This window comes from Aquarana catesbeiana, linkage group LG05 (genome assembly GCF_042186555.1).
Source record: "Aquarana catesbeiana isolate 2022-GZ linkage group LG05, ASM4218655v1, whole genome shotgun sequence".
NCBI classification, from domain to species: domain Eukaryota; kingdom Metazoa; phylum Chordata; class Amphibia; order Anura; family Ranidae; genus Aquarana; species Aquarana catesbeiana.
In genome coordinates this window covers 95,740,885-95,758,853 of record NC_133328.1, presented here as the reverse complement: position 1 = coordinate 95,758,853, position 17,969 = coordinate 95,740,885, and the positions used below count along the sequence as shown (strand labels likewise).

The window sequence follows — 17,969 nt, the reverse complement described above, 5'->3', positions numbered from 1 at the left end:
GCAACATAGTCTCAAATGAACTTGTCAGGAAAAATACTTTTTTGTGTGTGCAAATTAACAAAACTTGGTTGCAATCAATGGTCCGCATTTGTGGGAGTATTTTGAAGTATAGTGTCCCATAGAAAATGTTGATTCTGAAAGGAAAGCAAAAGTTTTCTGACAAATCTGTTGGGGTGTACTCATTTATGCTGAGCACGGTATATGGACAAGCCACTTTAGGAAAGGTATATTTGTAATGACTGCAACAGTTGTGAAGTACTAGTACTGGGAATTTCAATGAGCACATCTCATTAGCAACCGCTAAGAAATACAAGAAGTCGTCAGCACTTTTCAACCTGCCAACTGCTACGTAAAATGGAAAACTTAATTTTTAGGTGGAATTGGCTTTATGGAAAGTGATTGGGTGGCTGATGACTGCACAATGGATGCTGATTTATCAAATCAAGAGAAAAAAAAAAAAAGTTTCTTCATTCTTTAATTTCTTACTCAGTGACAGCACAATTCTGGTTACCAAAAGCAGCTATTTTCCACCCACTGTATTTTCTGCAACATGTGAAAAATTGGACTTTAGTGCTTAACATAAAATCCATTTATTGGAATTCGTTAAATGACACAGGAATTTGTAGACTATTGAACTAACATCTACAGGAGGACTGGATACTACATCTACTTTGTGGCAAAGCAGTAACAAGGGCATGAACGTAAACACAGAGATATGTGACCTGTGTCCATCTCCCAATGGATTTTATAGTAAATAAAAAAAAAAATATCAAATTTTCTTTCTTTCTTTCTCCTCACTCTTTGAGGGACACAGGAAGACTGTTGGGCATGTGGGAGGTTGTGCCCACTCAATTGCAATGCTGTTGGATGTGCCAAAACAGGATTTGGGAAAGCCAGCATCCCAAGGACCATCTGAAAAGCCAAGGCTTTAATTCAAGACCTGTTGAGGTGGAGCCCCAGACCTGAAGAAACCCACGGAAATAACATAAAACTCAAAAAGTCAGGGAGAGAAGGATTACTGTCGGGAGGGGGGGTGATAACCTCCATACAGTAGGAATGATAAATACCCATGAAGGGAAGAAAGGTCCCACCTGATGTGGTCAACAAGGAATGGTGTCAAAATGGAGAGAAATTGAATGGATTGCTTAGATATGCCCTTATATTACAAAGGGCTCAAGAACTTGTCCCACAAATCAAAAAAAATGAGGCAGTATGCTGTGAGGATGCACCTCCAGAAGGGTAGGCAAAGGAAGAGAGATACAGTATAATCTTGTACCAAGCAGGCAGTTCAAAATATCAATCTCTAGTATGTGAGAAATACCCCTGGAGAAACCACTGAGGAACTCTGCTTTAGAGAAATTCTGCCTGATCTGGCTATCTAGCCATAGATCTAGGAATGCTCCTGAACTTCAAGATCCAAAAGAGCACCAGCATTCATAGAGCAAGGAATGGGAGACTTATTTGTACAACCTGATTGAAAATCGAAACAAGGGAAAAAGCCTGAGGTCCTTCTTCTATGGGCTCTGAATCTGTCAAAGAAAGAAGACCTAACCCTAGATGGTCAGGTCTCCCTAAGCCTTTCTGAGAGTTCCTGCTGCAGGAGACTTGTGTGTTCTGCCTGCCGACCATCCAGACATGGTGTGCTCCTCTAATGAGCTTGGCCCGCTAATCAGAGGCTACCAGGGAATTCCCCTATGGGAATCAATGTGTGTAAGACAATGCTCAAAGTATTGTCCAGTGAGAGACCAGACTACTTTTCCTGATGCAGGAAGAACTCCCAACCATTCCCAGTAGTGAAGACACAGTAGTTTCTCAATTTATCCCAATGAAAACAACTCAGTAGGATCTGCTGATGGCAAGACTTTGTCCTGAGGGCAGTTTTAAAGTCAGATTCTAGGGCCACCTACTGAGAAAGTGGACGAAGGAAATGGGTGAGGCTCAGCCAAGCACTCCCTGCGTTGAAGCAATTCACAATGGGATCGAAAAATTCTATATCCAGAGTCGATCCAGAGATACATCAACCCTAAAAGGATAGGCAAGTCAGATGTTCTTTAAAGGGATATCAACATCTGAGTACTTAAGCCAGAGTGCTCAATTAAAAAAGGAAGGGTCTAACCGCAGCATTAGAGAGGTTCCTTATGAGGGATCTAATCCACTCAGCCACAGATTGGCAAAAAAATGTCACTACCAACCTAGGACTGAGGGCAGGATCTGCCAGAGCAAAACTGGGACTTAAGGGGAGATTCCAACTGCTAATCAGTAAAAATATTGCTTTCCCTACCTGCCAAATAGTTTCCTTACCCTCCAGCCCCATGCTCCCCCTCATTAAATCTTGGGTTCCTTCTCCCTGGTGTGCCAGCACAGTTGAATTCATTAACATGATCTGATCTGAAAATACTTATACTGCAGCAGAGACATATATATCTCAATGGAGCACAATTGTAGTGACGTCACCCCCCTTTAAGTACACTGATATGTTATCCATTTACGTAAACTAAGGTCCGTACCTCGTTATGGACCTGGGCTGGAGGAATAGTCTGTAGTAGCTTGAGCACGACATTCACGATCCACTGATCGCAGTTGCAATGATTTGCAGGTCGCAATGCAAAAGGCTAATAAATGTTCATCTTTTTAATCAATGTGAGTGATTTAACTTTTTTTTTTTTGTAAAAGGTGGAAATAGTCTTTAACAAGTTCCTCCCAAAGGGAAACAATTCTAACACACCCTCTTTAGGGTGTTTCCAGTACGCATGGAGGAATACATTAACAGGTGTAATGGAAGGGTCTGTACAGCTGTAGGAGCTCTGAAAGACACGAAGATTTCAGGCTAATTCTCAAAACGTAGAGTAATACATACTGCATGAAGGGTCGAAATTACCCCTTGTTAATTCTGAGGTGTTGCCAGGAGACTGCGGGTTTGGATACGGATTCCAAAGTTGGCTGAGAAAATGCTGATCTGCTTCAGACTGAGTGGCCTTACTGGATGCCAAAGGCTGTGCCACAGCTTTATACACAGAAAGCACTCCACAAAAAAACAACCAGTGCGCGAACATTATGAAAAGTACTAAAAAGCAGAGCCCAGTATTGTGGATATACTGATCCAGATAGCTGCTATGTAAATACCGGCTCCAATGGTGTAGGAATTGTGATTGAAATTACAGAGAAAACAATATCAGCAGAGTAAAAATAATCTTTTTGATTGAAAGCTAGGAAAAAATTGACTTTTCAACAGAGATAAATAAAAATGTTTTCTAATTCCTAGCACACTAGCCCAAAATTGAGGCTGGGAGTAAGAAGGGTTATCCTAGGCTGGCCCACGTTTTTTGTTGTTTGCCATTGTCTATTCCTCGCATAGATGGCTATATCACTCAATATTCTATAAATTCAGGTGCCCCTCAATGAATGAGGAAGAAAATAATGCATGTCATATGCCAGTGTTGCAAAGATTTACAATAGTCTCAACATTCACAGAGACATCCTGTGCAGTAAATAGAAATATGAAGGATTTTTGTGCTGTTTTATTTTTTTATGTTTTATATACTTATCAATATCATAAATCTGACCATAAGTATAACAGCATATGGTTGTGACACAACCAACCAATAGCCTTCATTTGCACAGTTATATTTCATGGGCATTCTTTTCCAGCAGGTTGATGCAGCTTACGCTGACCATACAATATGTAATCTGACTGTACAATAGTCTATAGACCTACCATCAATTATGAAGGACAAGAGCCTCCCTGATTTGGTTAGGTTTGATTAGGTGTTCTGTGCATCACTGTGAGGACAGTCCCAATAATATCATTTAGGACTCTGGCTGCATGGACCGTGCATGTTCGGGGCTGTGCACCCACATAGATTTCAGATTGGGAGCAGCAATTGCGTCCCTGCACCCGCTGTGTCCCAATTGACATAAATGGGATTTTGTGCACGGGGATGGACGGAACACTTGTAAAAGGTAAACACGGCCCTCCGCGGGAGTATGCCTTAGTACTCCTTTGTGAACAAGGGCTAAGACTCAAAATGTGGCAGTATGCACTGGCTACCGGTGTTTTTATGCTGGATTGTGACGCAATCTCTTTTTGCATAGCAGTATTAAAACTTTTTCTAAGAAAAGACATTGACATAGAGAAAATCGTTTGGATGCCTCTCTGAAACTAGTTTCATACTGTTACTGCTTTCAAATGACACTAGCATTATGTACACCAGAAATGAGATTGAGATTAGGAATGCAAGCACTGTGAGGAAATTAGACTCTTCTACATTGTGTAATTTTTAATCCTAAGATGGCCATAGGGCCTCAAATGGCATGGGGTGATTTTAATCTGCCTTTAGCTTTCACAGTTTAGGCACGAAATTGGAAAAAAAAAAAAAGTAATGAGTGAACAGTATACAAGTTCACTAGGAAACTGTTACATAAACAATTCCAAACTTAAAAGCTAGGATGCGGTTTTAGGCTCTACCTTAAAGTGTATGCACCAAGCACACGTCTCTGGAAAAGTATATGGTTTATTCATTTTATTTAACACGTTTATGACTGAACATATATATTTAAAGAATAGGTCCTACTTTTGTTTTTAAAGGCAACTTGTGGGTGGTTCTTACTTCCCAAAGTGGCTGCCAATTCACAAAAAGCAGGTGCCAGCTCGCATCAACCATTTTCACTGCATCTTAGAATGAAAATAGCTAACACAGTTACCTGACTGCACTTCTTGTCCACCTTTTTCCCTCTTCAGAGCCTTTCTGTTCATCATCAAATTTTACAAAATCTAATTATTGCACAACACTAACGAGCAGAGGGCAAAAAGAGGAGGCCACTAGAATGATTATTTGTACCCAGGGGTATGGTTATTACATGGTGTAGCAAAGATACTCTAATGATGGCAGCCAGGAGGTGCCTGATCTAAGAAACACAATATGTAAAAGATTGCATAAAATAATTACCAAATAAAGCCTGCACATGGCAAGCACCAAGCAAAGACAGCACCCTAAGTTTCAGGTTCACAAACCAGATGCTGTTTTGAAATGGACCTAAAAGGCTAGGGAGATTAGATTACACATGCTGCAGAATGCCTCCCATAAGCAGGACACATCCCTCCCCACTAGCAGTATTAGGACAGAAAAACCTGTCTACTGCTTTACACAGGTTTAGCAAGCAAGTATTATGGAGGTGCTATATATTTTTAATAGAAAGCTTTTTAGAAAGGTTTAAAAAAATATTAAAATTGACCATGAACCTCTACGCTTTCCTAGCCCCAGCTGCTGGTAAAACATGTTGCCAAGGCAACCAAAAAATAAAGTAATGAGAGCGGGCAACGTAAGTGAATCTAGATTTTGGGAAACATCTTTACCAAGCCTTTAAAGTAGAACAAAGGCTGGAACCAGGACTCAAACTTACCCTGGTTTTGCAAAGGCAAGAGCTGTGTATGTGGAGGATGAGGATGAGCTGAAGGTGGTGGCGGTTGTGGCAAAGATGGCGGATGGGTGGCTACAGGACTCAGCACAGCAGTAAATAAATCTTCAACCTCTTTTCCTTCAAGTTCTGCAAACCCAACAGAAAGAGCAGGAACCATATATTTAAAAGATGTATTCCAATGAAAAGTATCTGGAGCGACGTTAATGTGTAAACCTAGGATGGACATATTTACCTGGAATTTTATACAGTTTTCCCAAAATTGCACCTGATGGACGGAGAGAAAAAAAATCAGTTGGTAAACACTACAACTGGGAAATTCTAAACAAGCAAATGTAATGACAAGTGAAAACGCCAGGGGCAAAAAATGAAAAGAAAAATCATCTTGGCTGCTACACACAAGAGTACTTTAATATATAGAGTGGGTATATAAAAAAATCACCCCTCTTGGAAATAATCACATTTTGCTGTTTGGCAGTCTGAAATGAAGACAACTTTATGTTTTATCCAGCTGTATTTATTTAACTTATTCATAACAACATGTCAGAAAAAAGAAATTCAAAAACAGAATCACTGAGTTTTAAAAATGATCACCCCCTTGTGTCAGTATTTTGTTAAGCCACCTTTTGCTTTAATTACAGCCTTTAGTCTGTTGGGATATATCTCTACTAACTTTGCAATAGTTGCCCACTCTTTGCAGAACTGCTTAACTTCAGTTAAATTTGATGGTGACTGTTTGGGGATTGCAGTCTTTCCACAGATTTTCAATGGGCTTCAAGTCTGGGTTCTGACTAGGCCATAGAAGGGCATTCACCTTTCCCTCCTTCAACCACTGTGTGGTCATTTTTGCGGTGCGCTTTGGGTCATTGTCATGTTGGAAGATAAACCTTCTTCCCATTGACAACTTTCTGGCAAAGGGCAGCAGGTTTTCCTCAAGAATTTGACAGTATTTTGCCCCAACTATTCTTTCTTCTATCCTGACAAGTGTTCCAGTCTCTGCTGCAGAAAAACACCCCCCATAACAGGACATTACCACTTTCATGCCTTATTGTAGGAATGTGCAAGTAAAAAAAAAAACTGCTGAATCCTAACCTCCAAATACAGCTGTAGTGAGATATACACAAATATAGTAAATAGGCGCGGCACCTTAAATAACTAACACATAACACAATAAAAAATATCACTTATTAAGTAAATACCAACAAGTACCATATGTGATCCATGTGACAAAAAAAACAGACGAGTCCTCCAAGTTATAAGAAAAAAAACGTAGAAACCCTCCAAGGTAGGTGAATAAACCAAAACACACAGTGCTGTAACTTCATCCTGTGACTACTTAGTATTAAAGCAGAGTTCTGGCCGAAATATGGCTTTTAAGATAAAAATATCCCTAGAATACTCACGTCTCGTGCAATGAAACAAAGGTATGCTGTAAACTATGCAGTTTCCTATTTGTGCAGCATCGTTTTCTTACTTTGTGAAGCGCCTGCACAGCGTGACCATCTCCAGAGTGGGCATCTGAAGCCACAGTGTCCTATTTCCTGGATTCTGTGCATGCTGGCTACCCAAGCATGCACCTGCCGATCTTGCGCATGTGCAGTGCGGTGCAATCTTGGTCAGCTTGCCATGCCAAGCTGACCAAGATTTTCCATAGACGCCAATGTTAAAATGTGACTGGACCCGTGGCCATGGCAAGCTGACCAAGATATCCCAGGAGCCAATGTAAAACCGGAAATGACGTACAGCGCCTAAAGGAGTAGGTGAATTTAGATATAGACATAAATCAGGTAAGTGAACAGAAAAAAATAAATTGCCAATTCATTTTAAGGATGCACATTAGTACTGCATGGTGAGGAGTGAAAAATGTGGGTGGAACTCCGCTTTAACTGACAATAGTGAATCCACCACAACAGAGTGCACGCTTACCAGCTGCACAAGCTTTAAAGCTTGTGGCTAATGCCCCGTACACACGATTGGAAATTCCTACAGCAAAAGTCCGATATGATTTTTTGGTTGGAATTTTCGAGTGTATGCTCCATCAGACTTTTGCAAGCGGAATTTCCGCCAGCAAAAGATTGAGAGCAGGTCTTTATTTTTCCGTCTGAAATTCTGTTCGTCCATATGCAATTCCGATGCGCAAAAAAAACACGCATGCTCAGAAATATCGCTTCGTATGGAACTTCCCTTTTCTAGTGCCGTCGTATGTGTTGTACATCACCGCGTTCTTGAGGGTCGAAAGTTCAGAGAACTTTTGTGTGACCGTGTGTATGCAAGCCAAGCTTGAGCGGAATTCCGTTGGAAAAACTATCCAAGGTTTTTCCGACGAAAATTCTGATCTTGTGTACAGGGCATTACACCCAGCCAGGGCCTTTTTCTCCAAGAACGATAAAGAATGGTAGGTCGAACCACAGACAGCCTCAATACACCACTATCAGACTGGTGATCTTGTAGATGGTCAGACATCACCAATCCAAATTCTCACTCAGAAATGATGATCAAACCGGCCCAAAGGAAAGGGAGGAGAGAATCGCCATAGGTAAAACCAAATCATATTTATTAAATAAAAACAGTATCACTTACATGTGAGTAAAATGTTACCAGTGTAGAACATAAGACGGCTAGCTACAATACAAACACCCATTCGATCGGGACATTAACAGTGCAGTGGCGTCAGCACGTCGCTCCCACCGACGCATTTCGTCTGAAGTCTGGCGCCCTAGGAAGACGGCAGACTTGCCGAAACCCAGTTTATTAACATCCAGATAGGACGGGTGCTTGTATCGTAACCGGCCGGCTTATGTTCTACACTGGTAACATTTTTCCCAAATGTAAGTAATACTGTTTTTGTGATTTTTTTTTTCTGACATGTTGGTGTTCTATCTTTCATTTGGATGTTATAGGTTGCACTGAATAAATATAGCTGGATGAAACAAAAACGGTGTCTGTCTTCATTTCAGGCTGCAAAGCAATAAAATGTGATTAATCTAAGGGGGGGGGGTGATTATTTTCTATACCCACTGTACCTCAGAAATACTGTAAGGTCCCCATACACTGATGTAAGCAAGTGAACCCTTTTGAAATTACAATTCAGATTGTTTATAGAGATCATTACAAGGCTCATGGTGTGGCATGGCTGTGTAGAGACAGGAGCTGAGTTAACCCCAGTATTCTCCAACTAAAGGCAAATGCGAGTATTCGATCCAGTTATTCACTTCTGGTTGTGATCCTTGGCTTCATGTCATGGCTTCTCAATTCCAGTCCCTCTGTGACATTAGTACAAGAAACGAGGGAAGCAGTTGTCATTGAGCGAGGAGATCACAGGCAGTAATATATTAACCCGACAAAGGTTCTGACCCTTTCCACATTTTACTGAGAAAATGTGTTTTTTGTAGCCTGTGTCCACATTGGAGAGAATTCTTATAATTTTCAGTCTCCAAAGGAAATAACGAGAAAAAAAAAATTGCCCCAATGGGGACACAGACTGCAATAAACCTGACATGGCTTCTTAAGCCCAATTGAGTGATTAATAAAACAAGAAGCAGCATAAGCAAGGTTTACCATCTGTAACCATTTTGTCTAGTTCTGGGCTGAGAATCCCATCCAGTTGATCCTCACATAATGGCCGAGAGCTCTGGGGAACACTGGCTTGAGGCAGCGATGATGAATCATCCGATATTGTACCTACATCAAGTCCAGCTGCAGGGACAAACAGAAACAAGCTACCATAAGTATTCACATTAAAAGATGTCTTCCTAATACAGTCCCTGACTCTGACAAAGAAACCTTTTAGGGAAATATCTGACCACAATTAGAAGAGATACACAATGAAAAATCCACCCAAAGAGCGTTAGTAAAACCTGAATTGTTAAGCCATTTAATTTCTTGTAATGAGATGTCAACGAGCTCTGTGCACTCGCATTAACATTCCGAACTCAAAAACTAAACAGGAGTACCAATATCTCTATTAGGATTGTCATTTATTTTATACTACAAACACAATATTGGAAGAAGGAGCAGACCAGAGTGGATGAGAATCTGCTAAACCTCAGGGATGTCTTATGCTCAAGTCCCAAAAAGATATAGGGACAGACCCCTCCTATAACTGAAAAGAAGATTTTGTACTTGATGTAAAATACTTTTCTTAAAGTCAAAAAATAGTATTTTCTTTATTGGCAATTGAGGAACATAGAAACGTTAGAAATTCTTAAACAGCCAGGATAGCCAAAAGCAGCCCAACTGAGGGGTGGGCAATAGTCACCAAGAGATTCATTAACAGACATGTTATGCTCAATAATGAAGAACCATTCAAACAAGCGTAGGAAGACTAAAGCTCAATATACCTAACCCTTGAGCTTAGGGAAAGGAAGCTTGGACAGAAAAAACATACCCAGGGAAAATACCAAAGGATGAACAGCTGGAGACTTACAATTAATACTCCTAACTCTTGACTTCAGGAAGAGGGAATTCAAAGATCAGAAAGGATGTGACTTGAACAAAAGCTAACCTCTTAAGAGACATCTGTGGATGTGCTTGCTTTCATGTCAAAATACAAATGGAAAAGGAGGTAAAGGATCATTAAACGTGTAAGTTGCCCTTTTCACAAAAAAAAAAAAAAAAAAAAAAAAAAAAAAAAAAAAGGTAAACCACTGTACACCCTCCGCACCCCCGATCCCCAGTCCCCGCTACACTTACCTCCATGGGTGATTAGCTGTCACTAACCTGTTTTTCATCCCAAACTTTCCAGGACAAATAAGAGCGATTTTGATTGGTCAAAGTGCTCAAGAACCAGCACGTAACCAACCAGAATCGCTCTGATCCATCCTGGAAGCCCTAAGGAAATATGAAGGAAAAAGTGCAGGGCTTTCAAATCCCTGGATCGCTACATGGGCAGTGACAGGTAAATCGCCTACCCACCCAATGGGGATGGGGAGGCTGAATGGAGTTGGTTAATTTTTTCTGAAAAGTTGAACTTAAACTTTAAGCTGAAAAAAAAGTGAAAGTTACCAACTCAAAATCCTTCCTAAGGAGAGAGTGAGGTGAACAAAAACACCTGCATAAAAGGTTAAGTAGGTGTGAGCATATACTGTTTATTAGCATAAAGGAACATCAGTACTGGAAGGATGAGGAGGAGTCCTTCCAACCTTCACCCATAGGTGTTACAGGGTTGTGGTATCCACAATGCAAACAACTTCACCAGATACAAAGTATATAATTCTGGGAATCAACCAACCTACCCCTGTGAGAACAGAATCTTCTGCAGAGGATAGATAGGAATCCTAGCACTAGGAATATTAATCTGATAAGAAAAAGGAAATGGGGAAAAATGTAAAAGCACTTCCTCAGAAGACCATGGCTTGGTTACAGAAGAGGATCTGTTTTTGTGTAAGATAGATCCCATGAGGGACTCCAGACCTACACTGGCCCTCTTAGGAGAATCTGCAGCAGGGCAAATGGGCCTTGCCTGCTGACCTTCTAGTGATAGATACTTCCTAGTGCAGTACTGACACTGCTCAAATTGGAGATCTAAAAGAAAATAGGATAATGTGGTCACAAATGACAGCAATCATGTTTAGTGGAGGGATTGAGTCACCTAGTCTGTAGCAGGGGGAGTTTTCAGTTTTTTCCAGAGACAAGGATCTTGCAGTCTCCAGATGAAGTCCAGCAGAGGTCAGCTCAAAAGACCAACAACAGAGGTTCTGGAACCCCTGACTAATTGCAAACTATCTCTTCCAGAGAACCAGATACAAGGAACAGGCAAATGGATATATCCGTTAGGCAAGTCTTCCCAGGACGGAAGGAGGACCGTCTCCACTCTGGCTAGAGTCCAGTAAATAGCGTCCAGGAGTTCTTTGGTACCTTGTCCAATTAGAGTTTGTGGTTCTAAGTAAGATTAAAAAACTGAGAGACTACACAAGATGGGGAAACCCTGCTAAAAGGGAACTTAACAACAATTCTACAAACACCAAGGAGAGAAAGGAAATCATCCAAGGTCCAGAGTAAGACTATTTCAGCAAGTTAATTTGTATTTAGACAGGGATTGTGGATGATACACCCCCTTAGCATTGCATAAACTGCAAAAGTCTAGGAAGCTGACTCTCTTCAGGAATGGTCTCCTGAGTTTTCCAGAGTAGGGATTTCTGGATAAAGACACTAAGGTGGACATAAAGGTCAGTAGCATGCATAGTCCAGAATGGCTTTAGGACACTGAAGAGTTAGGTCCATAACTAGGGAAGGAAACAGTAAGGAGAGACTCTTGTTAACCTTACAGGTCAAGAGGTCCCTCAAGGAAGGAATAGAGCTGAGGAGAATTAAACACATCAAAGAAAGCAATTAAAGTGATGGAAAAGGACTCCTGAAGAAGAAAGTTCAAATTCACGATGGATACATTTTCATGGAAAGGCCTTTCCATACAGTTGGCAACAGAGGTCCCAGGGTACGGGAAGCCCAAACAAACCTTGGGATAAGGCAGAAGGCAGTTCTACCAGAAGGGTAAGGAACAGCACCTTAAAGCAGTAATAAACCCAAAATCAAAAACGTAATGTACTGCAGCTTACCAATCATTAGATGTAGCGACTGCATTTTTATTTTTTTTAGGCTTTTACTCCTTTGTTTTTATTTATCTGGACAGTAACACACCTCCTGTATTAGGGTTCTTTCACTCTGGATGAAAGAGCAACAGGGATACCATCGGACAGTAGCATAGTCTGAGAGGGGATACATGTTTTACATAAAAGAATAAAATCTGCTCATTGTAAGCACCCCTGTCAGTAGTAAATCATTTGTCTCAACCCCATAACTGCAACATCTGCAGGACAGTTTGATCTGTTGAAAACTGACTTACTGCCTAGATAATTGTTTCTTCCACTCCAGTCCTCAGGTCATGTTTTCAGGTTTTCCCTCAGATGAAACGGCTGTGGTAATTACTAAAGGCAAATTATTAAAGGCAGTAAAGCTCATTAAATCACCTGTGCAAAATAATGGAAATCATGAAAACATGACCTGATGGGGCGTTTGAGGACTGGAGTGGAGAAACACTGGCCTAGATCATCAGGTGAAAATAGAAAAAGCCTAAAAAGGAAAACGAATATAGCTACCACATCTAAGAATTGGTAAGCTGTGATATAATAAATGTTTGCTTTTGGGTTTACTACCGCTTTAAGGATGTGCCTAATTGAAAGGCATGCAGAAGGCTGAGCAGCCTTCTGTGGTTTGAGCAGGACGTAGATTCATGTTCTTTGAGGTACTACTACAGTAATAGATGAAGATTGTGGTTCCTCGGTTCCATAAACAGATCCCCTGCATTGAGACAGGGGTGACACAGCGCAACTAGAAGTATTGGGAAGGACAGATGTTCCATAGGCATATACTCAATGTCCCAGGCACACAGCCAAAGTGCTCCAAGCATATGAACAGGTATCGCCTTCATATGCGACACAAGCTTGGTTTCTTGTGAAAAGCCGTTACAGCTAAAGCACAGGTCTTCAGACATTTATTCAAAGGTTTTAGGACATGAAAATTGAATTTTGTCCTGGAAGGCTCCCCTTTAAATGATATAATTAGTTTTGACATGGTTTTACAAAGCGGACCTGATCGGAGCATGTCAGCAGTGACATGTCCGCTTACACCCATTCCTATCCGATCTGATCCTGTCCGCGAAATCTAGAGAGATGGTGACCCCATTTTCCGTCCGTCTGGCAGATCGGATTGGATTTCCGTTTTCATCCAATCTCCCCATAGAGGAGAGCAGGACTCTGACAGGTCCATCTCAGCACAGTGAACAGAGACGGACCTGTCATCCGCCTGCCAAGCAAGGATTAGCGGAGCGATCCCCCGCTGAGCAAGTGGAGTCCACCAAGCGGGCAAGCCCTTGTAAAAGAACCCTTACTCCAGTCAATTCAAATTGAGGTCTAAGGTGGGAGTCCAACTGCCTGTCAGTCAAATCCCCAAAGGTAGGAACTCTATCAACCTTGTTCGATGATATGCTTTAAGTGGAACTTAGTCATAAAATAAGGTCCGGCTAAGTCACTTCAAGCTGGTCCCTTTTGCAGGTATAGCTATATTTTTAATATTTAAAACATTAAAAATAAGTGCCTATACTGTGTAAAAACCAGTAATTATAATGTCTCACCCTACTCTGCACATGCTCTGTTTGTTCTCCATTTTTAGGACACTTACCTGTCCAGTATTCCCATGATGTCAGCACCCCAGCCGATTTTCAGATCGGCTTTCGGGTGCTGCTGCCGCCATTCGTAGTAAGAGAACTCTTAGGGCCTTTTAGCTTCACTGCCGGCTCTCTACTGTGCATGTGTGAAGCGCGCTGCGTTTTCTGACCAGCCCAGCGACCGAGGAAGGAGGCCAGACTTCCAAAGGATGGCACTGTCTCCCAGAAGTGGGGAAGGGTACCTGTCAAAAAACAGGTACCCGTTTCCCCTCTCTCCTGAAAGGTGTTAAATGTGGCACCGGAGGGGGGGGGAGCAGATAAGTGGAGGTTCCACTTTTGGGTGGAACTTCGCTTTAAAGCGGAATTAAACCCTCCTATACTTTACAGCCAAGAAAGCTGCTTCTTGATGATTTGATAAAGGGGCCCTCCTGTCTGCCCTGAAATATGTAGCCACATCCCCTCCAAGTCCTGTCTTCACCCATCCGACAGAGGTGCTGTTTGGAGCCTCAGCCATCTTGCAACTTCTGGAAGCTGCTCATGCTTCTGTTCCAGCCTGAAGTCTGACAGCTGCACTTCCTTCAACAACTCTGCTTCAACCAGCCACATGCCTGCTCAGCTCTGCAGCCTCACAGTGATCCTATGGAGGTCTATATGGGTCTATGACAAGCCTTAATCTACTTTTATCTAGTGAGTGCATTTTTCAGTTATAAAACGCTGCGCTATCAAAATGATAAATATATAATTAATAAAGTGGTATTGTGCTCTCTCGTGACATGTATAAAATGTCCAAAGTACTATACATTAATGTGCAATAATCTTCAATAAGTAAATGAATTAATAAGAGTGATTCAATAAGCCTGTGAAAAATATATATAAATATTCCATAATATTGCAATATTATATTATATTATTATAATATATCGGGTGACGGTGGCCGGTAATGGGGTGGCGTACTAATTGTTCTCAACAGATGGTGTGTGTAGCATTCCGTCCTGTCCCCTACACACACCATCTGTTGGGAACGATTAGTATGCCACCCCATTACCGGCCGCCGTCACCCGAACGTTACTGCTGTTTTAGAGTGGCGCATTGTAAGCGCCTTGACATTGTGAGTACCCACTGTGGTTTTTTATTGTGATTTTAAATAAAGGTAATACATACTGCACCATGAAGTTCTCTTTATATTGATATACCGAGGAATAAACTGGACTGCTGTGAGGAACAGAGGCACAAGTGTAACCTATCCAAGATCCAGCATACAATACCGAACCCATAGAGGTTCTAAGGCGCATTTTGACCAAGCTTAATCGCAAGGTCACACGCCCTAAGGTGAGGGGCTATCACCTGGGGGGGAGCACTTATATGAGCACACAGCACTTTATTTTGTGTTAACTGAAACGCATGGATGGATTTTGGAATGTTTATGGACTGTTAATTTGATCATAGCACTAAGCTACACAGCACCGAATCGCACAGATGCAACACTGAATTACATGGATGTAGCACTGAATCGCATGGATGATATTTCTTTGGAATTTTTTATCTAATATTGTTTGAACATTACACTATCACTGAATTACAGAGATACAGCACTGCATTGCATGGATGCAACACTGAATCGCATGAATGATTTTTTTCTTCAAATATTTGTTTGAATATTGCACAAATATTTTGGAATATGTATATATATATTTTTTACAGGCTTATTGAAGCACTCTTATTAATTCATTTATTGAAGTTTATTGCACATTAATGTATAGTATTTTGGACATTTTATACATGTCACGAGAGAGCACAATACCACTTTATTAATTATATATTTATCATTTTGATAGCGCAGCGTTTTATAACTTGATGTGATTATCTTGCATGGTATACGAGACATGCGTAACCTTAGCAGCTGATCATTTATAAGATACACTACTTTGGAGACCTGATTTGGTCAACCACCTGGAGGCTCACAGGACTATTAATTAGCTCTCTTGTGTTTGTTTTTCATATGTGCATTAGGATCTCAAGACCTAATTTGAGAGGAGCTGTATCCAATTTACCTTGTGTTCCCTACCATTCTCCTGGCCCTTTTATGTGCCCCGCTCAATGACGGTTGGGTTCCAGTCATTTGATTGTTTAAAATTTTGGTTGAGGACAGAAGCAAATATGACAGTTAACAAGCCTGGCATTCCAGGAAAGTAACTTTTTTAAAACAGTTACATCGATGGGCTTAGTTCCACTATATGATTTACTGTTGGGACTCTGGACTTCAGGAAAATGGCAGCTTCTGGCAGAAAGAAACAGGAGCAATGCTGGAGGCAATTTGCAACACACACTAACTTTGTTAGCATAATTATTAATGTGGAATGTATGTTTCTTGCTAAAGAACAAGTTGTTAGGTGTAAAGTCCTCTTTTAAGGTAGTTGACTGAGTGTCTATAGTGGACAGAAACTACTTAGCAAAACATTACTATTAAAACCACTTCAATACCAAGGACGTCATATGACGTCCTTGGCTTTGAGCGCTTATATCTGAATGATGCCTGTAGTTACAGATATCATTCAGATATTGCCGGTTTCAGCCGGCGAATCTCTACACTATAGGAACAATCATAGCGGCTGTTCCGCTGCTTGATCGTTCCTATGGGAGGCGAGAGGGGACGTCCCCCCCCTCCCGCCGCCCTCCGGTGCTTGCTCCGACTCACCATTACGATCGGTGAGGCAGAGAGTAGATCCGCCGGCGCCGGATGTAGATCATAGAGATTTCCGGCGGACCAGATGGTCCCCGGAGTCTCTATGATCGTCGGAGGCCGGGCGCGATGTTATGACGTCACGCCCGGCCTCTCCATTCAAAAAAACGGCGCCGCTTCGGCTTGGAAGCGGCGATCGTTTTATTTATTTTTTTTATTTCAGGCTTCCTCATCCTAGTGGTGAGATATGGGGTCTTATTGACCCCATATCTCACTATTAAGAGGACCTGTCATGTCATATTGCTATTACAAGGGATGTTTACATCCCTTGTAATAGGAATAAAAGTGATCAATATTTTTTTTTTTTTCAAAAAAGTGTCAAAATAATAAAAAAAAAAATATAACAATAAAAAAAAAAAAAAAAAAAAATTTTTTTTAAAGCGCCGCTGTCCCCGTGTGCTCGCACGCAGAAGGGAACGCATACGTAAGTCCCACCCACACATGAAAACAGTGTTCAAACCATACATGTGAGGTATCGCCGCGAACGTTGGAGCGAGAGCAATAATTTTGGCCCTAGACCTCCTCTGTAACTCAAAACATGTAACCAGTAAAAAATTTTAAAGCGTCGCCTATGGGGATTTTTAAATACCGAACATTGGCGCCATTCCACGAGCGTGTGCAATTTTTAAGCGTGACATGTTAGGTATCTATTTACTCGGCGTAACTTCATCTTTCACAAAATGCAAAAACATTGGGCTAACTTTACTGTTTTGTTTTTTTTTAAAACACAAAACAGTTTTTTTCCCAAAAAAAACGCGTTCGAAAAATTCCTGCGCAAATACTGTGTGAGATAAAAAGTTGCAACAACCGCCATTGCATTCTCTATTGGCCTGGTATGGAAGCGGTTAAAAGGGAAAAAGCTCCTTCACATTGTCAGGAGAGACCTGTGATTTCATAGTTTGTTTCCAGTCCTGAGAAATGTTTTAAATACTGGGTGTATTGGGAAGGTCTTCACAGTCAATAGAACCTATGCCTAGAACAGCTGGTTGATCTTCAAATGCAGATCGAAGAACTGCAACATTCAAGTTAGAAAAAACTCCTTGCAAATATAAATCACATGGAATTTTCTCAAAGTCTCTTCAACAATAGACTGTGGGAACCCTAGATAAGAGATAGTAATATGCCCTGAGGCACACTTAGAGATGGAGGCCCAGCATGTTCAGTTAGACTTTGCTGTGGATGGTGTTGAAGTGTGTTTAGAGCCTTTGCTCCCTTACTTGCTCACAAACCAACAAAAAAATCCTAAGTTGATATAAGGGATCTTGTAGCCATAAGGGAGGCTCAGCTTCACACTGCAGTTCTATAGAAGGCTCTGATGAAGACCACCCTATAATAATAGAAATCCCAGGATCTAGATTATAACTCCGTTTCTTCTGGGGATACTGACCCCAAATATATAACCCCAAATAAGCAGGGGACTATAGGCTATTGCAGCACGACTGTCTGTGTGTCTTTTTTAAGACATTTGGACCACACAGTGGAAATGCCTCACACAGTCACAAACCAAAAAGTTGGTGCTAATGAGGGTTGAAGGTGGCCAAGTCACTGAAGGCAGGCAGCAGATTAAAACTGGGCCATCCATGAGGTGCTCAGGAGCATCAGCAAGAAAAGTGATTCATTTGGGCTGAATGGAAAAAGAAAGTAAGGTATACG

At 41.3% G+C, this 17,969-nt stretch overlaps 1 protein-coding gene across 10 annotated transcripts in view; it reads right to left on the bottom strand.

The window, feature by feature from the left end:
* Nucleotides 1-17,969, bottom strand: part of KMT2C (lysine methyltransferase 2C) — a 454,559-nt gene that overhangs the window by 98,416 nt on the left and 338,174 nt on the right. For 9 of the 10 annotated variants that reach the window (XM_073629967.1, XM_073629969.1, XM_073629970.1 and 6 more), the window contains 3 exons: nucleotides 8,974-9,111; nucleotides 5,651-5,683; nucleotides 5,401-5,544 (listed from right to left, as the gene is read on the bottom strand). In XM_073629967.1, the coding sequence (XP_073486068.1) occupies nucleotides 5,401-5,544; nucleotides 5,651-5,683; nucleotides 8,974-9,111 (315 nt within the window). The remainder of the gene's footprint in view (nucleotides 1-5,400; nucleotides 5,545-5,650; nucleotides 5,684-8,973; nucleotides 9,112-17,969) is intronic. The other variant, XM_073629975.1, reaches the window with a different exon arrangement.